Genomic DNA, 24,470 nt, shown 5'->3' with positions numbered 1-24,470 from the left:
TCGTCAACCATATGCTTATCCAAGGGCTGTTTAAATGCCCCTCATGTGGCTGAGTTAACAACATTGGCAGGCAGAGCATTCCACGCCCTTAACACTCTCTTAGTAAAGAACCTGCCTCTGACATCTGTCTTAAAACCATCACCCCTCAATGTGTAGCTGCACCCCCTTGTACAAGCTGAAGTCATCATCCTCGGAAGAAGACTCTCACTGTCCACCCTATCTAAACCACTGATCATCTTGTATTATCTCTATTAAATTCCCTCTTAGCCTCCTTCTCTCCAATGAGAACAGACTCAAGATCCTCAGCCTTTCTTCACAAGACCTTCGCTCCAGACCAGGCAACATCCTGGTAAACCTCCTCTGCACCTGTTCCAACGATTCCGAGGCCACACTAGTGTTTGTAGAGTTGCAGCATGACATCACGTCTCCGGAACTCAATCCTTCTACCATTGCAACCTAACACACCATCAGACTCCTGAACAGCACCATCTACCTGGGTAGCAATTTCTCTTTAGAACAATGAAGGATGAGAGGTGGCTTGATAGAAGTATACAAAATGATCAGAGGTATAGATAGAGTGGACAGTCAGAGACTTTTTCCTAGGGTGGAGATAGCTAATATGAGGGGACATGGTTTTAAAGTGAGTGGAGGTAGATATAGCGGAGATGTCAGAGGTAGGTTGTTTACTCAGAGAGTGATATGCAGTGCCAGAGAGGGTAGTGGAGTCAGCCTCATTAGGGCATTTAAGCAGCTATTGGATAGGCATATGGATGATAGTATAAAGTAGAGGTGAAGGTTAGATAGACCTTAGGATTAGGTAAAAGTTCGGCACAACATCGTGGGCCGAAGGGCCTGTACTGTTCTGTGTTCTATGTTCAACTGACATGACGAGATTAGAATGCATGTCCCCAGAGCAGTACATACACATAATCAGGCCAGTCAGCCCCTTGAGCCTACTCCACCATTCAATACTATCATAGCTGATCTATCTGTTACCTCAATTTCACACTCCCAACCACCTCCATTACCCTTCATTCCCCTTGCTTAACAAGAAGATATCCAGCTCTAACTTACGGTGCTCCCATCATAACAGATTAGGGCCTGTGTTTTGGTTTAAAGATCATAAGAGTTCAACCCCCCCCCCCCCCCCCCCGCCCCCCCACCACCACTCTGTGTAACAGATTAGGGGCTTGTCCAGGATGTTTTGTCAGTGAAAAGTCTTAGCTAGAAATGCTGTGGTGGTACCTTTTATGGATAGGATGGTACTTTCTTTGAGAACTTAGCAATTTCTTGTGACAGCTAGGTGCTTATTTCTCAGATGGCAGTTCACTCTCACAACAATTTTCAAAATCCCTCTCCTTATATACCTGGGATGACATATCAATTTTCTTACAATAACGTTGGTCTGAGGTTGTCATAACCATCAGATTTAAATTCAATCAGCTTTCAATCACAAAGTGCCTGGTTTTAGTTAACTGGCTAATATTCCAGCTCATTACCAAAACATCAAAACAAGCGTAAGGTTTCCAGTCACACAGCCAGTTAATATATGTTTCCATTTCAGAACTGGCTGCACATCTTTAGCAACATGCAGATTTTATTTTCTGTATAAATCTCTAAGCTTAGAAAAGCGCTTTATCTCTTAAAGGAACCACACGCTCTACACAACTTCATAACAGTACACAGTAGTCCAAATGTGGTTTCACCAGTGCCTTGTGTAACTGAAGCATAACATCCCTACATTTATATTTGAAACAACTCTTCAGAGGCTGGCATCCCATCACTAATCACTCTTTATTTACAAATGCATAGCCTTTAACAAGAGCACTGCCTCTCACTGAGTCAGGTATTCAAAAGGCCCAATACCTCTGACATTCACCCTTTTTTATATGTCAGCCAAGGCTCCCAGATTGCACCAGATTAACAGCCCCAATCAGGGAATTCATTCTATGATATCCAGCTGGCTGACCTTGTTACAATCACTACAATATTCAATTGCCCTTGCAATAAAAGAGAACATTCTATTAGCTTTCATTTTTACTTGCTGCATTTGCACAGTCACCCAGATCTCTCTACATCTACAAGCACTCACGTGCTTTGTCTTTATTCCTCTTTTCAAAACTGGGCGAGTTCACATATTCCCAAATTATACTCCATTTGCCCATTCACTTAACCTCTCTTCTTACTTTCACAACTAACTTTCTGATATCAGCAAATTTGGCAACCTTCATCTGGGTCATTTATATAAATTGTGCACAGTTGGGGCCCTAGCACTGATCCCTGTGTACATTATGTATTACATTATGGAGCCACCCAATCTTCTATCTATGCTAAAATGCTAACCTCCTACACCATGAACTTTTATTTTCTTCATCAATTGTTGATGTGACAGCTTATCAAATGCCTTTTGGAAATCCATGTGCACCACATCCACTGATTCCCCTTTATCTGCAGCACAGGTAACCGCCTCACAGAACTGCAATACATTGGGCATCACGGTTTTCTATTCACAAAACCATATGACTCTGCTGATTACCTTGAATTTATTCAAGTGCCTGGCAGAACTTCTTCTGTAATTGCTTCTAACATTTTCCTATGGCAGATGTTAAGCTAAAAGGCCTGTAGTTTCCAATTTCAGTTATTCTTTGCTTTTTCTAAGATTTTTCTACAAGTCTTTTCACCTTCTACATCTCTTAATACATTTACATTTTTCTAAACATTTGATATGATCTTTAATATTTCTAGTTACTGATTCCACCACAGATTCTAAGTGCATCAATCATAAATTTTCTTACTCTTGGAATAAATCTATTCTACATATTCTGAAATATTCTGAAGTAAAATCTCTGCTAACCCAATTTGACAATTCACTTTTGACAGCTTCCATGCTCTCATAATTCTGCTTATTCAATATTTTTAATGTGAGTTTTGGGCTCACTCTTTTATAAGAACGCAAGAAATAGGAGCAAATGTGGGCCATTTGGCCTGTCATGCCTGCTCTGCCACCCAATAAGATCATGGTTAATCTTTTCATGAACTCACCCACCCACTCATCACAACCCTTAATTACTTTCCTGTTCAAAGATGTATCTTTTCCTTAAAAACATTCAATGAAGTAGCCTCAACTGCTTCACTGGGCAGGGAGTTCCAGAATCACAACCCTTTGGGTGAAGAAGTTCCACCTCAACTCAGTCCTAAATCTGCTCCCCCTTATTTTGAGGCTATGCCCCCTTGTTCTAGTTTCACCCACCAGCGGAAACAACCTCCCTGCTTCTATCTTATCTATTCCCTTCATAATTTTATATGTTTCTAAAAGATACCCCTCATTTTTCTAAATTCCAATATGTATAGTCCCAGTCTACTTAATCTCTCCTCTTAAGTCAACGCTCTCAACTCGTAATCAACCTAGCGAACCTCCTGTGTACCCTCTCCAGTGCCAATACATCCTTTCTAAAGTAAGGAGACCAAAATTGTACACAGTATTCCAGGTGTGGCTTCACCAGCATCCTATACAGCTGTAGCATGATCTCCCTATTTTTCCTCAAACTGAATATAAAATTTAATCCCAGATAACAAAGTGTGAAACTGGATGAACACAGCAGGCCAAGCAGCATCTCAGGAGCACAAAAGCTGACATTTCGGGCCTAGACCCTTCATCAGCCCGAAACGTCAGCTTTTGTGCTCCTGAGATGCTGCTTGGCCTGCTGTGTTCATCCAGCTTCACACTTTGTTATCTGGGATTCTCCAGCATCTGCAGTTCCCATTATCTCTGATAAAATTTAATCCCATTATGTCATTACAACCTAGCTGTACCTTCACTGTGAGATCATTAGTTCATCCAAATCTCATTGCACAATACCATTGGTACTGTTGGTTTCAGAATGTGCTGTTCTAAGAAGCTATACTGAAAATATTCTTTGAGCTCCTTGTCTTGGCTACCTTCACGCATGTGACTTTTCCAGTCAGTATGTAGATCAAGGTTTTCTATGATAATCGCTGTGCCTAACCTTACAAGCTTCCATCATTATTTCTTCTGTGCCCAACCTTACTGTGTCGTTACTGGTAGGAAGGCATTGACAGCACTTCCACAACTGACTTATCTTTATCAGGTCTACCCAAACTGTTAACACAAATCGATTTCCTGAACTTAAGTCAAACCGCTTTATTATGCTCATACTATCATTAGCGAGCACAGCCACGTCTTAGAGATAAGATAGTGTGGAGCTGGATGAACACAGCAGGCCAAGCAGCATCTTAGGAGCACAAAAGCTGACGCTTCGGGCCTAGACCCTTCATCAGAAAAGTGGCCTGCTGTGTTCATCCAGCTCCACACTTTGTTATCTCAGATTCTCCAACATCTGCAGTTCCCATTATCTCTGATCACAGCCACATCTTATCCTTTGTCTACTTTCATTTCATTCCTAAAATGTCTTGTACCCTTCAAGATTCAGGACCCAAACTATGCCATCCTGCAGCCATCTGTCCATAATGGCTATGGGATCATACTTCTTCATTTCTATTTGCACCTCTATTTATCCATTTTGTTTCAAAAGCTATGCCCATTCAGGTATAGATCCTTTAGTTTCATCCTTTTAATCTCCATAAATTCTAACCTCATCTGTTGATGTATCTCTCTAAGCTTCCCTATCACAATCTCTCTATCATTTCCTGTTTTAATTCCATTCTCTTTGGCCTGGATTCCATGCTTTGATTTACCACACTTTCCCAAATTTGGTCCCTTTCCCCAATACTTGGTTTAAAATTCTCCCCACTTTCCAAGTTATGTAATAACTTATGTGGCCCTTGGTTCACTAGTTCAGTGACTTTACCTCAATGCCAACATCTGTCTCTGTCATAAAAATGACCCTGAACAGAGAATGCTGGAGAAACTTAGCAAGTCTGACAGCATCTGTAGAGAAAGGAACAGTTAGTATTCCAAGTTTGGAATGACTTCTTCAGAACTGGAAAGGTACAAATAATCCCTCTGACTTTTGAGCAGCTTTTTTCCCCATTCTGCTACCTTCAGGGATGTGTGGACATGCACTCGAAGATCTGTCTGCTCTCTTATGTATTTGAGTCTCCTATCATTTATTCAGATTTCCTTCAGCTGGTAAGGCAAGTCCTGATACACTACCCTGAACCCCTGCCACTGGGATGATTCCCCTTCAATTCCAATCAGTTAATTATACCTGCACGGTTCGATGTTGTGTTCATTCAAATGCTATCTCAATGTCAGTCTCACCTCACCAATGCAACGGCAGATGAGGATGTTTATAACCACAACAAGGTTATGTGTCAGATTTCTTAATATCATGGAGGTAGAGATTAGATATCCAGGAGCAAGCTTACTTTGGAATGAGACCATGGAGAGCACTTGTTCGGTTTGAATGCTTCAACCAGTTTTCATAGACAGACAGGTCTCTGTGTCCAGGAGCTGAGACCTAGGAACCCAGAACAATAAGCAGTAAAAGCCTAGTCATGGTGCTGGAGCAAGACGCTGTATCAGGAATGCAGCAACACTCACTAGTTACGGTAAAGTCGTGAATGGTTCAGTCTTCCTGTCTCTTGTTGTTAGGGAACAGGTTGTTTTTGTCCTCCATCCTTGTTTCTACTGCACTGACCTATTCACTTCAGGTTTTAAAGACCACATGTAGATGTATGTAAACAAAATTTCAGTCTTTCCAGCACTGCTCTCAGAACAAAAAACTAAAACACATCTATGTGCTTCATTTCTTAACACCACAATATAGAAATACAAATCAAACTGGAAGCTCTGTGTGGTTGGGTCCACTTTAAGACTGTTATGGACCAGACCAAAGCCGCTCAAAATATATTATGGGGATAGCCTAGACTATAATTTTTTCACCAGGTGTTGCATTTCAGATGCAATTCGATTGGTCAAACTACTGGTCGTGAAGCAAATCACACTTTATTCATACACTATAGTTAAAATACAACAAAAGAAAGAAGAAATTGGATTAATTTTATTGGAAAACTTACCAGAATAATACATTACTTATCTACTAAACAGTAACTACTCCAATACAGTAACATCCCATAAACACACCCTTGGCAAAAGAAAATTCAGTAAAATAGATTGTCTCACAGGCAATTCTCTAGTCCAGGAGGAAAAACATCAAGGGAAAATGCTGACAGAGTGAAAGCAGCAGGGAGAGATGTACTATAGGTTCCAAACCCAGCTTCAAGACCCCAGCAGCTGCTACTGAAAAATTAAAACTAAATATCCTGGCTCTGGGACCCATTCAGGCTGCTTCTCTTGTTCCAATTCTAAACAAAATGCCAAGGCCTCACAAGCTGTTTACTTTATTGGATTCAAAAAGATAGCTTGGCACCTCTGTTGTAACTCCTCGCTTAATGAAAAGCACTAAAACAAGATACACCTCTTAAAGCCAGAGTATCATCACAAAAACGCAGCTTTCCAAATAATATCATGTGCCTTCATCACAGCCCAGACATAGGTGATAAAATTTCACAGCACAGAGGGAGACCATTTGGCCCATTGTGCTATGCTAGCTCTTGGAAACAGGTCTCCAACTCAGCTCGAACTGTGGTTACTGTGGCATTCTTCTGGTTACCGACCCTCCCACCATTGGAAACAGTATCTCCTCGTTTACTCAATTGTACTGATATGTTCAAGGGGAGGCTGGATAAACACATGAGAGAGAAAGGAGTGGTAGGATAGGATAATGGGATGAGAGGAAAAGAATGTACATGGAGGCTTGTGTGGAGCAGTAACACCAGCATGGAGCAGATGGGCTGAATGGCTCGTTTTGGAGCTGTTGATTCTGTCTAGTTCTATTGCATGGAAAGTAGCAAGGGCCTTCACCCTGGTCAGTGACTGTTGTGGCTGATAAAATGCAGCTTTGTCAGGTGAGAATTAACAGTGCCTACCTGCTTAGCTGCATCAAACACCACACTCTGCACTGCCGGTGATCCACTGGCTCTTAAGGTGGTATTGGCTGTAACCATTGCAGAGAGAAAGAATAAACAATAAAAACGTCACATCATTAAAAGAGACCTTCATATATTTGCCAGGCTGGTTTTCCCAGTGCTGTCAAAACTTCAGATTCCAGCTAGAATTACTGAACAAGTCAGATTCCAGAGTGAAACAAACCTGGCTTGACAGACCATATGTTTTATTTTTGCAATTTGTTTATCGTTTGGGTCAGTCACTAAACATATTCACAAGAGGCTATTGATGTACTTTCCAAAAAAAAGAGAAAGACAAATTTGTGGCACACAAAGGCCAAAAACAAACTCTTCCAACATGGATAACTTATTGATAATTAATGATCTTATTAAAAAATCTCAAAAATAAAGATTCAAATTTTTACCTTCCACAACAACTGTACAGACACTCAAGCCCAATAGAAGGACCTATTTCTGCTTTAAAGTTCCACGTTCAATGGATATAGCTATAATTGGTTTCTTTTCAGCAGAAGTGTGCATGCACCGTATGCTATTTTTTTAGTTAATGCCCCTCCATGAAATCCAGAAGCAAATTGTTAACAAAGCTCACTTACACCTTAACATGTGATCTTGAACCTATACATGTAAGCACCATGTAAGATGTTTCCCTCCCTGACACCTCAAAGCCTTCTATTTCTGGAGTTTTTCCCTCAATAACTTCCAAGCCATTTGGCACTTATTTTCTTCTGCCCTGACTGTTTTGCAGACTGTTCCTGACATGTTCCTTTACTGTCGCTGGGTCAAAATCCTGGAATTCCCTCCCTATTAGCATTGTCGATCAACCCACAGCAGGAGGACCACAGCGGTTCAAAAAGGTAGCTCACCACCACCTTCTCAAGGGCAACTAGGGATGGGCAAGAAATGCTGGCCACTCAGCAATGCCTACATCCCATAAATGAATTTTAAAAAGTTCCTTTCTCTCAGGATGATCTGATTTTCTCTGTCTGAAACCAACACACTGCTGACCTTCTGAATCATTCGGTCTATCATTATAAGAGGAAACTTCTTTCTGACCCTGTCTTCCTGTGTCATCGGACATCTAAGGCTAGGCTAAAGCCCAATTTGATTTCCTCTCCTACCCCTGTTTTCTAGAGCGCTGAACCATTCACGTCAAAGGTGTTTCTTTAAAGTATTATTTAAATGCAAGGAAAGAGATTTGTAGACAGCTGCCGAACATAAGAACTAGGAGCAGGAGTAATGAATTCAGCACTTTGAGCCTGTTCCAACATTTATACAATCGTGCTGACCTCACATTGGCCTCAATTCCACTTTCCAGCCTACTCTCTGTAATACCTCAATGCATTATTAATTAAAAATCTCTCTATCACTCCTTAAATATATTCACAATCCCAGCATCCACTGCACTCTGGGGTAATGAATCCACAAATGCATGACCCTTTGAGAGAAGTTATTTCTCCTTATCTCGGTTTTAAATCTGCTACCCCTTATCTTAAAACTATGATATCTCATTCTAGACACTGTTCATGGAACTCAAAACAGAAGTAGGGAGCAAGACACAACTAAGAAAATGTATGTGAGAACTAGGCAGGGCAAATGGGAAACAAGAAACAAAAACAAGATAGACTGAGGAACATTAGAGAAAGAGGGAGAAATACAGAGAAAGAGACAGAGACAGTCTGACACAGGCCGGAAGAAAGATAGCGATTTAGAGACACACACACACACACACACACACCCATAGTGAGGGAGAGGTGGAGATAGAGACAGAGAAAGATAGGATGAGACAAAGACTCAAGGTTTCTTACCAAACACTGCTATATCCACATTGATGTATCCCACAGTCCTCTCAATCAATTTCTTGTAGTACTCCTAGATCAGGGAGAGAACATATCAGGAGATACGAGCTACAGGCTCCACCCCCTCACCCCGTGCCCGCCACAGGCAGTGCTCGCCTTGGCTAATTGAGTAGCAAACCCCACTCCAGAGACTCCAACACAAATATCCAGGCCAACAATGCAGTGTAGTATCTCCAACCAACCTGACTAAAGGCGAGGATCTGGGTCATTATTTCATGGTAGTCTGTGGGACTTTGCTGTGCTGCCATGTTTCCTATATTACAAACTGTCCCATGACACTTCTGAGAGCATGTTGTAGCTGCAGAGTGCTGTGGGAGCTCCTGAGGTGGCAAAAGGTGCCTGACAAATGTAAAAGTTTGCTTGAGGCGTACTGGGATAGTTGTGCTAAAAAAATGTATGGTGCTTGTTTCTTGTTCACCATCATCGCTTGGGGATCCCCATTTATTCCAATATACTGTGGGCACCCAGGGAGCTAAATCCACATGGGGAGACTCCTGACTGCGGATGGTGTCCATCTTACCTCGGTCCATTCTGTGGAGCCAATTAAACCAAACTCCTCTGCACCCCAGCTGCCGAAAATGATTGAACGGCGTGGTCGCCATTTGCCTACAATAACAACCATGAGGAACCATAATGTCCCAGTAAAGAAATGTTTAACAATCAACAGCTAACATTGAGTCATTCAAGGGGACCTTAGGCACAGGTGACCAAAACTTTTGTCAAAAAGGTCAGCAGAAGGGGAGCAAAGGGGAGGTGATGGCCTAGTGGTATTATCACTGCACTGTTAATGCAGAGACCCAGATAACATTCTGGGCACCCGGGTTCAAATCCCGCCATGCCACATGACGCAATTTGAATTCAACAAATATCTGGAATTAAGAATCTAATGACAACCCTGAATCCATTGTCGATTGTTGGGGTAAAACCCCATCTGGTTCACTAGTGCCCTTTAGGGAAGGAAACTGCCTTCCTTACCTGGTTTGGACCCACATGTGACTCCAGACCCACAGCAATGTGGCTGACTCTGAACTACCCTTTAGGCAATAAGGGACAGGCAATAAACACTACCTGGCCAGCGACGTCCTCATCCTGTTAATGAATAAGGGCTGTCTGAAAGGAGGAGACAGGCAGACAGGTTTAGGAAAGGAATTCCAGATGTTAGGACCCTGGAACTGATTGCCACATTGTGCTACTCACTTCCCCTTCAGCTGGTGAATCAATACTATTCCATGTTGAGTAACACTTAGAGGAATCACAGAAGATGGCAAGGGTGTGGACATGTCTGTGAGTTGGGGATTTCAATGTCTCCCATCACGTATGATTTAGTAGCAGCACCACTGACTGAGCTGATTGAGTCCTAAAGGATATTGCTGCTAGGTGGAGTCTGTGCCAGGGAGCTCAGAAATATCTACTTGACATCATTCTCATCAATTTGCCTGGCACAGATGCATCCATTCATGACGGTATTGGTAAAAATGTTCACTGCACAGTCCTTCTGGAGATGAACAACTGTCTTCACATTGAGAATTCCCCCCACTGTAGTGCATTGTGGGATAACAGTGATTGCTGTTGGCATCAGGGCATCTGCATGTGGAGGCTGGAACACAGTTGGCATGTAACAGGACATTCTCATCTAGTGGGTGCTGGATGGTGACGGCTGGTTAAAAACACCCTATGGGGTGAGGGAGGCACTGCGGATTGATCTCCCAGTGGCCAGTACAGAAGTGTGTCTTCAAGAGGGGGTCGGAGCAGGATCTGGCAGCCTCCATGTTAACCAGTCTGTGAAGCCTTAAGCAAAATCTTAGAGCATAAGGCAGCTGTGAGAAACAGAGAGGGTGTTGGAACATATAAACCAGGAGAAGGAGTAGACCATACAGCCCATCCAGCCCCCTCTGCCATTTGATAAGATCATGGCATCAGATTGTGGCTTCAACTTTTCTACTATCCATCCATAACCTGTGGCTACTTTTGTCAATCCAAGAATCTTGTGTCCACACATGGCAGAGCTCAAAATGATGGATTCACCAGATATTTTACATCATGCCAGCTTAGGTGTGACAGAAATTATTCCTCAAATGCTAGTACTGAAGAAATGTTGTTATCTTTGTCTCCTGGTGCTACCGGTAACTGTATCCGCCAGAAACTGGAATCAAACGCTAGGCCGGACAAGGTGAGCAGCAGATCCCCTCAGAAGTAAAAGTACAGCATCCGAAAGGACAGAGGAAGCTTCCATTCTGCTGGACACTCACCTTCCTTCACCATTTTTCCCAGGACTCTGGTGATTTCCAACATAACTGCAGTGCCACTACTGGGGTCGATGGCACCATGGACCCAACTGTCACGGTGATTGCCATAGATCACAGAACGATCTGAAACAGGAGGAATGTTAAGAAGCCAAGCCACAGGACACTTAATATGCAATAAGGACACTCACACAGTGTAGTGACAGGCCAGGTCATAGGGAGCGCCGCTCTGTCAGGGGGTCAGTGCTGACGAAGTGGGCACTGTCGGAGGGTCAGTGCTGAGAGAGTGGACACTGTCAGAGGGTCAGTGCTGAAGGAGTGGGCACTGTCGGAGGATCAGTGCTGAGGGAGTGCCACACTGTCGGAGGGTCAGTGCTGAGGGAGTGGGCACTGTCGGAGGATCAGTGCTGAGGGAGTGGACACTGTCGGAGGGTCAGTGCTGAGGGAGTGGGCACTGTCGGAGGGTCAGTGCTGACGGAGTGGGCGCTGTCGGAGGGTCAGTGCTGAGGGAGTGCCACACTGTTGCAAGGTCAGTGCTGAGGGAGGGGGCACTGTTGGAGGGTCAGTGCTGAGGGAGTGGACACTGTCAGAGGGTCAGTGCTGAAGGAGTGCCACACTGTTGCAAGGTCAGTGCTGAGGGAGGGGGCACTGTCGGAGGGTCAGTGCTGAGGGAGTGGACACTGTCGGAGGGTCAGTGCTGAGGGAGTGGGCACTGTCGGAGGGCCAGTGCTGAGGGAGTGCCACACTGTAAGAAGGTCAGTGCTGAGGGAGGGGGCACTGTCAGAGAGTCAGTGCTGAAGGAGTGCCACACTGTTGCAGGGTCAGCGCTGAGGGAGCGGGCACTGTCGGAGGATCAGTGCTGAGGGAGTGCCACACTGTTGCACGGTCAGTGCTGAGGGAGCACCACATTGTCCAAGGGTCAGTACTGAGGGAGTGCCGCACTTCGGAGGGTCAGTGCTGAGGGAGTGCCACACTGTTGCAGGGTCAGTGCTGAGGGAGTGGGCACTGTCGGAGGGTCAGTGCTGAGGGAGCGGGCACTGTCAGGTGTGTACTGAGATAGGGGATGTAAAGGGATAGTTCTCTTAATGTCCTGGGAGTAACATTTATCACACCCATCAAAAGTCTACAAACAGATTGTCTTGCCAGTATCACATTGTTGTTAGTGGGAGCTTGCTGTGCAGAAACTCGCTGCCTATTACCTATTTTGCAATCGCAAACAGGGCTGGTGGAGGGAAGTGAGCCAAGTGGATAGATGTACAGAGAATTGACCAGAACAATTTCCTTCTGTGCCATCAAGGGTCTACAACTAAACTTCAGGTAAGTAGCCAGTTTGCCACGAGGTACACTGGGGCATATCGTGGCTGTCGAAGGCGATGTATAAATACAGGATATAGTTGGTTCCTCAGCCTGTCTGACTGATCTGTGGCCAGTGCCCTAACTGGAGGAGATCTTTTTAATGTCATCCTGTTCTGTCACCACCCTGGACCTCAACAACTATAGATTCAACACTTAAAAATCGGTAGCAAGAGGGTTGGGGTGGGTGATGGATGTAGTGGGGAGTCTGTGTCTTCATTGGATCTCAACCTTGTGCAGCACATTGTGAGGCATTTAAAGCCATCTCAATGACCTGACATCGGGATGTGGGTGCCTAAGGTAAGCCAATCCCTGAACCCACACCTCCATCTTTCACAGAGATGTGGTCACCTCTAACCCATCCTGCCATCACTCCCCTGTGGCGTGGGTCCCTTGGTGATTTGAGAATCCCCTACACTTCACCCCCTCCCCTTGTGGTTCTAAATCCTGGGTAAGTTTGCCAGTTAGATGTAAGAAGGATGCTATATTCTATCAGCATTCCCCAATGAAGGATATGCAGGACTCAGCAGTCTGCAGGCATGACTCCAGTTATCACTTTGCACTTTATCCCTCACACTGTTCCCAGTGGCAGTGCCCTTCCTCAAACCCCACCACCATTCCAGCTAACTGCCCTGCTGTCCCACAGATGCACACTTACCTGGTTCTACACTCCCACGGATAACTCCAATCACATTGTCAGATGGTTTTATCTCCCGCCTGTTGAACACATTGGCTTGTACCTCACTGCTGAGAAAGGAACATGCAGTTAATTTCTGAGAACCTCCAAATGATGACGGCAGAGGGAGAGGCCACTTAGCACCAGGGCTCCATTGCTGATCTCTGCAGGAGTAGCTCTCCTCATCCCACTCCCCTGCCGCTTTGTCTGCTGATAATTCACCAATTCCCCGTTTGCAAAGCCTGGATTGAACCTGCCTCACCCACACTCCTAGGCAGTGCATTCCTGATCTATTTGTCTCATGAAACTATTTCTCCACGTTTCTCCAGTGCTTTTTTTGCTAGTCACCTACAATCAGTACCCACTGCTTTATCTTTCCTCCAACAGGATGAGTATCTCCTGCTCTCCTCTGTCCACAACCCCAGTGGTTTTGAACACCTTGATCAAATCTCCTCCTGACTTTCTCTTCTCCAAGGAGAACAGTCCCAATTTCTCCCATCTATCCATGTCAATGAAAATCCTCGACCCTGGGATCTTTCTCCTGAATTTTTTCTGCACCCTCTCTGTAAGCTTCACATCTTTCTTGAAGTGTGGTGTCAGAACTGGATGCAGTTCTCCAGTTGTGTCTGAACCAGTGTTTTATTCAAGTTTAATACGATCATCTTGCTCTTGTGCTCGAGGTAATCAGATTTGATCATTTGATGCTACCATAATGGAAATAAAGTGCAGAGGGCAGGAGTGCTCTATTCTGCTTGGGGATCACCAAAGTTCCTCATTCCTGGGATCGTTCTTGTGAATCCTTTCTAAATTCTCTCTCACACCTTCACATCTTTCCTGCAGATTGGGGCCCAGATACTGTATTCCAGCTGAGGCTGATCCAGTGTTTCACACAAGCTTGCCTCAATTTGCAAAGCTCAGAATTTAGTTAACTATGTTTGTAAACTGCCTGGCCATCTTCGGTGATGTGTGCACATAACACTCTCTCCCATCACATCCCACATTTTCCTTTTCGGGTCTCTCAGCTCCTGCAGGTTCCTTCAGTATCATACCCTTCCTCACAGTTCTGAATATTTCCTACATTGTGTGACATCTGCACAACATTTAACATAAGAGTTCTTCAATGAACCCTGAAGATTTCTGACCATCGGCTCTGTATTAGGCCAGAGTACACTCCCCCCTTCTCTAAAGGGAGGGGTGATGCAACTCAGCAATGCCTTAAGTGTCAAATTGTCCTGTTCAGTATCTGCCCTTTCCTTGCTCCCTCTTTCTCTCTCTGAGTTGGAACATTGGGGATTCAGCTCCACTTGAGAGAGATGATCCAACAACACAGACTGGCACTGTGGGAGTCCTGCATTGTCAGAGATGTTGTCTTTTAGACGGGATGTAAAACTGAGACCCCTTTCAGGAGGATGTACAAGATCTCGCAGCCACTCAGCAGCACAGTGTCCAGAAGCCAATATTGGATCAGTTGGAGGATTGAAATTTATGGCCTACATCTGACAGCTGAGGGCCAACCTCAGGAAAGCCGGGGTTGGGGGGTGGGAAGCAACAAAAACGATGAGATGGCAGTGCAGTGGTAATGTCACTGGACTGGTCATCCAAAAACCCAGACTAATGCTGTGGGGACATAGGTTCAAGTCCCACCACAGCAGCTTCTGGAATTTAAATTCAATGAGTAAAATTTGGAATTGAAAGGCATTTCTTAGTCAGTGAACACATCAGCTATCACCTATTGTTTAAAAAAAACACCTGATGTTCTTTCATGAAGGAAACCTGCTGTTCTTACTGGTCTGGGCCTGCATGGGAAATGGCTGAACAAGCCACTCAGTTCAAGGGGCAATTAGAGACGGACAATCAATGTGGAGCCAAGCTAGTGCTGCCGACGCCCCATGGAAGAATGAGAAAGAACAGGATTATACCCAGTCATGATGTGCTTATGGTTGAACAGAGACTGGTTCAAACCAATCTTGCCTACTTAAACCTCCAACACCAGCATTCACCAAACATTAGCAAACTCTTTGATCTCTGCACCAGAACAAGCTAACCTGTTTCCAAAGGAGCTCTTGTCGTGGAAGCCAGGTCCCAGGTGGTATCTGCAGCCAAGGCCACCCTGCCAGCTTTCAGGAGCTTCTACTCCATCCAATGCACTGAAAGAAATGAAGGAGCATTCAACCTCAGATTGGCCACTGGATAAATGACGTCAGATGGAGCACACCAATCACCATAACCTCCAGTTAAGAGTCTCACTGCCCCCTAACGAAGCCCACCCCTCCCACTCTGTGAGTTACCCTCCTGTTACCCAACCTTTCTCCACTTGCCTCTCCCTTTTACCCCATCTACCTATTCCCCTGCCCCCATCTCATTCCTTGTTTCCCCTTCCCCATTTGATCCTCTCTCCCCTTCCTCATGTGATCCCCGTCACTTTTCCCACCTGTACCCCCCATCTCTTTCCCCATATCCCTCCCGTCACTTTCCCCATGCGTGTCCCCCGGTCACTTTCTCCACCTGCCCCTGTCACCTTACCCACTTGCTCCCCCATCACCTTCCCTAGTTGACCCACCCATCTCACATTCTCCACTTATCCCATGTACCTAGTGTCTCTCCTCTTGTGATTATCCTCAGCTCTCCCCCTAAGCTTTGCCCACTTGTCCTGGGCTCTAACTTTATCCTGTAGTCTTTCCTCTGACTTCTTTTGAAAGTTCCACTTCTGACCTTGTTTTTGGTCCCTCTACCAGCAGTGATAGAACTTTGAGTTACAGCATTCAATATGGTTCCCTACCATGATTCCTTCATATATCTCTCCCAAATGAGAATAATTTCTGTAGATTCATCCCACACTAGTCACCCAGCTCCTTTAACTGTATCACTCTTCCCTGTTCAGATGCATCAAAACCAGTTGGTTCAACGTGAACTGTGGGGATGTTTGGCTTCAAAAAGTGCTGTGTAATTGACCATACTGAATGGCTAAGCAGTCTCAAAGGGGTGAATGGCCTATTCCTGCTCCTAGGTTTCTAATGGAAATGGTTAAACAATGAAGTGATAAAGTGATCTTGTCAATGGATAAGTAACTAAGCCCACAGTATAGTTACTCACCAACTCCCTGTCCACAGATACATCAGCGCTTTTCAACATTGTGCAGCCCTAAGTTCAGGCTGACAAATGCAAAATCCTTCAAGCAAAAACTCACCATATGAGTTGACGGGCATCTTCAAATCCAATAGGCTGTGCTGGGATGGGTGATAAACCTTTGATATCAGATTCAGCATGCCTGAAGGTATAATCTGTAAACAGGTGAACAGAATAACATGTGAGACTTGTTTACCGCTGATCTCATGTGTTTAGCTGGGTTGTCGAAGGCTCTATCAAACAGGGCCCAGACCAGCTGTCACATACATGGCCTGAAATAAATCTACAGGGTAAATACTAAACAAAATTACACCAGGAACAGGCTCCCTACATGCTGATCAGATACAATGGGACCAGGCCCTGACCAGATACCATGGGACCATGCCTCCAGCAATGACCTGCGATCAGGCCCCAAACAGGGATCTGGGACCTGGCCCCGACCAGAGAACCCTGGAATGAGACCCAAATAGGGAGCTTGGACCAGGCCCTGACCAGAGACCCTGGGACAAAGGCCCAAACAGAAACCCTGGGAGAACGCCCTCAGCAGAGACTCTGCAATAAAACTCCGAGCAGGGACCCTGGGATAAAGCTCTAGTCAGAGACTTTAGGATAGGACCCTAAGCATAGACACTGGGATAATGCCCTGAGCTGTGACTGTGAGATGAAGCCTGATGAGACATCCTAGGCTTGGGAGCAGGACCCAGAAAAAGACCCTGGACTACAGGACCTCGATGGAGGGCCTGGCTGAACAGAAATGAAGGCATTGGGCCCTGGCAACAGGGCCTGGGGCTAGGTGAGGCTGCTTACTCTTTGGACATAGGCTGGGGGTTTAACTCCTAAGACGAAGCCCCAGAGGAACAGTAGTGACCATACCTTTGGCAGGGTAATAGGGAGTCAGCTGGTCACCAAAATTGAGCTTGTAGGAGCCACGCTCAACGCCAGAGGGGGGCAGGTACCATGAGTGGGGGTAGGTCTCATTTTTGTCACTTGACTTTCCGTCATTCATATCAGCAGGATCAGTGTAAACGATGACTCCAATCACCCCAAACTTTGCACCATTTATACCCTGCCAGACAGAACAAAGACATCCTTTTGAAACACACTCCATTAAAACCATTTTGATGGCAAAATCCTTGGGCGGTTTGAGGGGGAGGAAATGAAAAGTGTGAGTGATGGTTTTGTAAAACAATCAAAACTTCCAACTCCTCATCCTGCTCTGCTTTCTATACACAATGGTGTTCAGGGAATGTTTCAGAGCTTGCGTGTTTGGGCGTGGTGTGAGTAGGGAATGGTGGCTGTTTCTGGGGTAGGAAAGGTTTGTTGGTGGGAATAGATTGGGTGAAGCATTCCTGCTGATACAGATTCCAAAAGCTGTAATGAAAAGATGGATACATTTTCCAGAGTTGCCATTTCCATTCTACTCCCTTCCAAAGCATTAAAGAGATAATCTTGCTCACTGCCTGGAGGATGGAGTGTTAGCATCCCAAGCTGGGAACAGAGTGCCATGGCAGCAATCACTGTGAGGACAGGAGTCAGGTCCATTCAGAGATCTGGGTGAGCCAAGGCTGGGGTGGGGGGAGGGGCAGGTTTGTGTGGTTTATTTGTGATCATGTATGTTCTAAAGTGCCACTCTCAGAATCAAAATTACTGCTCAGCTCTCTGGGGAGCAGCTGAGGTTGGCCCACATCCGAAACAAACCCTGTAGAAATAATCTGTTGAAGCATTAAAGACCTAGTTACCTAACTCTTCAACTAAAGACCATCCATCCAATTCCCTAATTCCCCATGGAAAACCGTTCCTTTTTACTCCCTAATTCTCCATCAAAGACCATCCCTCTAGATTCCCATCTCCCTTTTAAAGACATCCCTCTAGATCTCTATCTCCCATCAAAGACCATCCCTCTAGTGTCTAATTCTCATTGAAGACCATCTCATCTAGATTCCTATCTTCCCATTGAAGACGATCCTTCTAGTTCCTAATTTTCCATTGATGACCATCCATCTATTCCAAATCTCCCTACAGAAGACCATCTTCCAGTCTCTAATTCTACATCAAACACCATGCTTCTAGTTCCCTAAGTCCTTATCAAAGACTATTCCTCCAATCTCGTAGTTCTCCATTAAAGACCATCTTTCTAATCCCCTAACTCTCCCGTAACCCAATCAGCCTGTGTCCTAACTTTGCCCACACTCAGCTCACTGAATGTTCCATATATTTATTTCTACGAGTGGGAAGTCTACCCATAATTCCACGTGAATTTTACATTTCATTATACAAAAGAAATGTTTTCTTTGTACCTAAACTTTTAATTTTTACCCTTCACCATCCATTGCCCTGGTGCTTCCCCTAAGCCTGACTTGTTGGCCATGGGTCAGTGGGTATCTCTTCACCCCCACCGCACTCCCCATCTCTCTCTCTCTCTCTCACACCCTTGAATCAGAGGGTTGTAGGTTCAAGCCCCACTCCAGTGTTGAACCAATCATGCAGGCCAACACTCCCAATGTGAGGTGCTGCCTTTTAGATGAGATATTAAATTGAGGCCCCTCCACCCGCCCCCCCCAACCCCCCCATCTGCCCTCTCAGGTGATGTCAAGGCTCCCTCAGACATTACTGGCAGAACAGCAGTGGTGGAGTAGGGAGGGGATGGAGTTCTTGCTTGGTGTCCTGGGGTCAATATTTGTCCCTCAACCAAAATCAATGAAAGAGATGAGTGGACCTCAATGAAATATGGGTGTGTGTGTGTGTCTATGTGCGTATGCTGTGATAGGGAGAGAGAGGAAAATTGACAGCTGTATTTCCCACAGTCAACACACCTTCAGAAGTATTCCACTGGCCGCCTGGTGCCTTCAAGCTGTGAAAGGCGCTACAGAAATTCTGGTTAGTTCTGGCCCTTGTCATTGATTTTGGGAGCCCATGGGCTTACCCTGGGGTGGGCACTGCCTTGCCAGGATTAGAACCGGGCACACTGTTGTTGCTGGGTTCTGCCAAACCTCTGCTCCCACCCCAGAGTCTCCCAAGGCAGTGTGAAAATGTTTGAGCATGTAGGATCTGTGTGTCATACATTCGAGCTCATTCACTGCTAAACACTGCCTTGCAGCCCCACTGCCACCATGCCCATCCACTCCCAACCAGTCCCCCTCCATTTAAATCTAAACATGACACAATAACCCTACCCTACCTTGTTGCCCTGACCAGTACCACCATATTTAACAATAGCAATTGTGTTGTTCAGGTCAATGGTTTGGTTCAAATGCTTGTAGTCTTCCATTGTCCCGTAGTTCGCATAGACCAGCCTGCCCTGTGTTGGAAGGTGGAAGAGTGTATTACCACAGTATAACATGGTGATAACTTGTAATAAGTACCCCCTTCACAACTGAAAGCTGCAAACAAAAAGGCTCTTCAGCCCCTCAAAACAGTTCGGTCTATAAGTAATAAATGGCACAAAACTACCATAGGCTGTTGTGAAAACAAAAGTCCCTGTTGTCCGCTTTAAGGAGAGATTTCTTCTGTAGGGATAGAAATTTGTCATCCTTACCCCACATCCTGCAGCGATTAGGAGGCAATGGCCTAGTGGTATTGTCACTGGACTGTTAACCCAGAGACCAAGATAATACTCTGAGGATGTGGATTCAAATCCCACCACGGCAGATGGTGGAATTTGAATCTCGTAAATATTGAATGGAATTGAGAATTTAATGATGACTGTGTATCCATTGCTGATTGTTGGAGGAAAACCCATCTGGTTCATTAATGTCCTTTAGGGAAGGAAACTACCATCCTTACCTGGTCTGGCCTGCATGTGACTCCAGACCCACAGCCATGTGGTTGGCTCTCTGGGCAATAAATACTACCTAGCCAGAGATGCCCTCATCCCGTGAATGAATAATTTAAAAAAAAATTGACTTCTAACTACTGTCAAAGAGCACTTCAGAATGGGCACAAATGCTGAGCCTAGTCAACGAAACCCGTGTCACACACAAGAATGCATTTTTAAAAATTCAATCATAAAATGAATGCAACACAAAGGGAGACCATTTGGCCCATCATGTTTGCGCCAGTGCTCCAAAGGAGCAATTCCCCCAGAGCCACTCACTTTACCTTCTCCCTATAACCTGTGCCCATTATTTCTGTTCACATTGCAATTTAATTCTCTCTTGAAAACTCCAATTGAATCTGCCACACTCTCAGGCGGCATATATCAGACCCTAACAGTCTTAAATAGACTCGCAGAGCCATAGAGATTTACAGCATGGAAACAGACCCTTCGGTCCAATCCATCCATGCCAACCAAATATCCTAAACTGACATCCTCTTTGCCAGCATATAGTCCATATCCCTCTAAACACTTCCTATTCATGTACCCATGCAGATGCCTTTTAAATGTTGTCACTGTACCAGCCTCCACCACTTTGTCTGGCAGCTCGTTCCAAACATGCACCACCCTCTGTGTGAAAAAGTTGCCCCTCAGGTCCCTTTTACATCTTTCCCCTCTCACCTTAAACCCAAGCCCTTCTAGGTTTGGACTCTCCTACTCTAGGGAAAAGACCTTGATTTTTCACCTATCAATGTTCCTCATGATTTTATAAACCCTTATAAGGTCACGGTCCAGCCTCTGAGACTCCACAGAAACAGCCCCCAGCCTGCTTGTTAGGTTGAGGTTGTACAGGACGTTGTGAGGCCTGTTCTGGAGTACTGTCTGCAGTTCTGATTGCCCTGTTATAGGAAGGATAATATTAAGCTGGAGAGGGTTCCGAAGAGATTTACCAGGATGTTGCCTGGTAAGAAGAGGCTGGATAGCCTGGGACCTTTTCCACTGGGAGCATAGGAGGTTGGGGGATGACCTTATAGAGGTTTTTAAAGTCATAAGGGATATGGAGAAGGTGAATGGCAGGTATCTTTTCCCGAGGGTGGGGTTTCAAAACTAGGGAACATATTTTTAAGGCAACAGGAGAAAGGTTTATAAAAAGACATGAAAGGCAATTTTTTAATGTGTGTGGAATGAACTTCTAGAGGAAGTCATGAATGTTCCTATGGAAATGCATGTCTATCTTCATTCCCCAGGAAGAGTGTGGTGAGGTTTGAGATTGATTTTAGAGTCACTGACAGCTAAGATCCCACTACTAAAAAGAGTGAAAATACTGCCGACGCTCTTTATCTTGCACTCATGGAAAAATGCCAAGATCCCGAATCATTTTGTCTTGGAAATCTTGCATCTGTCTTGCAGAGTGCGGGATGAGAATCGTTCAAAGCAACATGGTCCTCTGTCCCACAGTGTTCTACCCATTTCCAATAGGCAAACCTTGGGCGTTCCTGTGGGTGCGAAGGCTGCAAAGGGCTGGACGATATCTGGGTCCAGCTGGTCCTTAGTGTAATTCAACTCCTTCATCCGTGACTTGAAGAGTTCTGTTCCATTTGGTGAGACTGTAGAAACAGAAAGACTGGCATGAATCCAGGGATTCCTTTCGAGTATTTCAGAGCATGTCACAATCAGCTGAGTACTTTCCAAACAGTAATTACTGGTAGCCAGTGGGCCACCAAATACAGGTAAAGATATGGAGGAGCAAATTTATGAGGAAATTATAGAGAATTGCAGAAGTGTGGAATTATAAGGAGGTACTATAATTGTCCTCATTAGGTCAGGATAGTAATAATGTAAAGGGCAGAAGGAGGGAGAATTTCCTAGACCAGTATGTCAATCTAAGGAGCAATTGCTGAATCTGGATCAGGTAATCGTTTCACTAAAGGTCCTGCAACAGCACTTTCCAAACCTATGGCCACTACCAAAGCTCCCTCTAAACTGTGCAAACAATAGAGTTTCTGTAAAGAAAATTTTGAGGCTGAAGATCTGCTCAATGGAAACAAGAAGATGAAGCAAGGTAGTCCTAAACTTAAGTGTTTCTGCAAAAGCTTAAGAATGGGCTTTTAACCTATGGCTAAGACAATGATTCAACATTTTATTTCATAATCAAAGAAAATATTTATTAGAGAATAAGGCCCTGTCAAAAACAGTAATCTAAGCTCACCTTGGAAAAGGGTACGAAAGAAATTGCGAACCATTAACTTGCATTGGAGTGAGAACAGGATTTGGCAAATCAATGAGAATTAAATGCCAGCTTCCAGGTTGTTTGAGTTTGCATTGCTGCATTTATGTAGCAGTGCAAGTTCTGGTTTGAAAACCTGCTTTTGTAAACTTACTGCCTTAAATAGAGCTTATGGCTACATAAATGTCTGATAATGTTCAGATCTAAATTTAAGGAATTAAATCTCAGGATTAAGAGAATGGATCTGCCCTGGGTAAACTGGACTCAAAGATCAGCAGGTAAACATGTAACGGAACAGGGCTGCCTTTAAAGAGGAGGTGGCTTGGGTATTGTTGGGGTATACTTCCATGATGGAGAAAGCTGGGACACACAGAAACAGAAGTCTCTTGATGGCAAGAGAGATGGCGAGCTAGATGAAGCAAAAAAGGTGCATGATATGACACTTGGCAAGTTGATAATATAAGTATAAAGCAGGCTGAATATAGGAAGTGTGGGGGAGACAGAGAGACAGAGGCAGTATAAGTTAAAAACTGGCAACCAAGGTAAAAGGAAATTCACAAATCTTCCATATATGTGTAAATAACATCAAGGCAGAAAAGTGCTGACTGAGGTCTACATATGGAGGTAGAGAGTTTGGCTGAGATATGAAATGAGAATTTTGCATCTGTCTTTGACAAGGAAGAAGACTTGCCCAAATCTTAGTGAAAGAGGAAGCAGTCGAGACAATGAATGGGGTAATATTGATAGGGAAGGAATTGGAGAGGTCCAGTGTTTAAGTAACTGGAACCAGACAAGTTGTCTCTAAGAATACTGAGGGTAATAAGGGTGGAAGTTGCTGAGGAACTGACTATAATCTTCCAATCCTCCTCAAATGCTGGGCTGATGCCAGACGAGTGGAGAATCCTGTTCAAGGAAGTTGTAAGAATAAACCTAGAAACTACATGCCTGTCAGTTTAACTTCAGTGGTGGAAAAGTTTTGAGTTGATAATCTGATGACACAATTAATAATCACTTGGACTGGTGCAAATCAATAAGCGAACAATAGTACAGATTTGTTAAAAGAAAATCATCCTTCAATATTGCATGGGGTACCAAGGATGGCTTTGGGGCTGTTGTGGCACAGTGGCAGTGTCCCTAACTCAAGGCCAGAAGATCCGGGTCAAGTTCCACCTGCCTCAGACATGTGTCATGACATGTCTGAAAAGACATATAAAGCATATCAATAGCAAGTATGAATGTGATGAGGTTGATGCATTGTATATGGACTTTGAAACGGCTGCAGAGAAAAGACAGGGGATTGCAACTAGCTAGGCTGTTCCTACAGAGAACAGACATAGATGTACTGGGCTAAAAATAATTACTACAATTATTTCATGATTTTCACACAGTAGGTTCCTACAAATAACAATTTGCTGGAACTCCCTCCCCAAGGGGCATTGTAGTTCTATCTACACCACATGGACTGCAGTGGTTCAAAAATGCAGGTCATCACCACCTTCTCAAGGGGTGACAAGAGACAGGCAATAAAAGCTGGCCCAGCCAGCGACGTCCACATCCCATGAGTAAACAAACAAAAAGTGATACTTTCTGGATAATCTGTTAATGAAATCAACTGTACTGAATTTACACTGAGGGTTAAACACTGAACAAAACACAGGGCACAATGCCCTCATTTTTCTTCTCATTGAATACTCCAATCTCAGCCTTTCACCCCCATCTCGTGATGTCCATCATTCCACCTTTGGTTGTCATGCTTCCAGCGCAAAGGGTGCTAGTCTCTGGGATTCCCTCTCAAAATCTCTTTGACTCTCTGCCTCACTCCCATTAAGTACTTCTTCAGTCAGGTTTTATTTTGGTCATTTGTCCAAACATCTCCTTCCGTGGCTTGAGGGGAGACAGTAGTGCAGAGCTAATATCGCTGAACCAGTAATCGCAGGGCCCCAGTAAATACTTGTCAAAACCTGTCACAGCAATTATGAAATTTTAATTTGATTAATGAATCTGGAAATATAAGGTTGTAGTAATGATGGCCATGATGCTACCACTGAAGAGGTATCCAATCCCATGCTGCCCATGTACTGGGAGTGTTTAATGGGGAGAGTGTAGAGAGATCTTTACTCTGTAACTAACACCCTGCGGTCTCTGTCCTGGGGAGTGTTTGATGGGGACAATTTAGAGAGGGCTCTACTCTGTAGCTAACACCGCGCTGTCCCTATTCTGGGAG

The 24,470-nt window shown here is 44.6% G+C and overlaps 1 protein-coding gene across 1 annotated transcript in view; it reads right to left on the bottom strand.

The window, feature by feature from the left end:
- naaladl1 (N-acetylated alpha-linked acidic dipeptidase like 1) overlaps positions 1 to 24,470 on the bottom strand; it is a 49,698-nt gene that overhangs the window by 10,480 nt on the left and 14,748 nt on the right. Inside the window, exons 3-13 of the mRNA XM_059641498.1 lie at positions 21,505 to 21,626; positions 17,079 to 17,271; positions 16,267 to 16,360; positions 15,125 to 15,226; positions 13,062 to 13,147; positions 11,057 to 11,176; positions 9,328 to 9,413; positions 8,757 to 8,820; positions 6,913 to 6,980; positions 5,350 to 5,441; positions 5,243 to 5,303 (exon numbers count right to left, since the gene is read on the bottom strand). Of these exons, the coding sequence (XP_059497481.1) occupies positions 5,243 to 5,303; positions 5,350 to 5,441; positions 6,913 to 6,980; positions 8,757 to 8,820; positions 9,328 to 9,413; positions 11,057 to 11,176; positions 13,062 to 13,147; positions 15,125 to 15,226; positions 16,267 to 16,360; positions 17,079 to 17,271; positions 21,505 to 21,626 (1,088 nt within the window). The remainder of the gene's footprint in view (positions 1 to 5,242; positions 5,304 to 5,349; positions 5,442 to 6,912; positions 6,981 to 8,756; positions 8,821 to 9,327; positions 9,414 to 11,056; positions 11,177 to 13,061; positions 13,148 to 15,124; positions 15,227 to 16,266; positions 16,361 to 17,078; positions 17,272 to 21,504; positions 21,627 to 24,470) is intronic.

The sequence above is a fragment of the Stegostoma tigrinum genome, chromosome 42 (genome assembly GCF_030684315.1).
Source record: "Stegostoma tigrinum isolate sSteTig4 chromosome 42, sSteTig4.hap1, whole genome shotgun sequence".
NCBI classification, from domain to species: Eukaryota; Metazoa; Chordata; class Chondrichthyes; order Orectolobiformes; family Stegostomatidae; genus Stegostoma; species Stegostoma tigrinum.
Note: the sequence above shows the minus strand (reverse complement) of the source record. Positions and strands in the feature narration are given on the sequence as shown.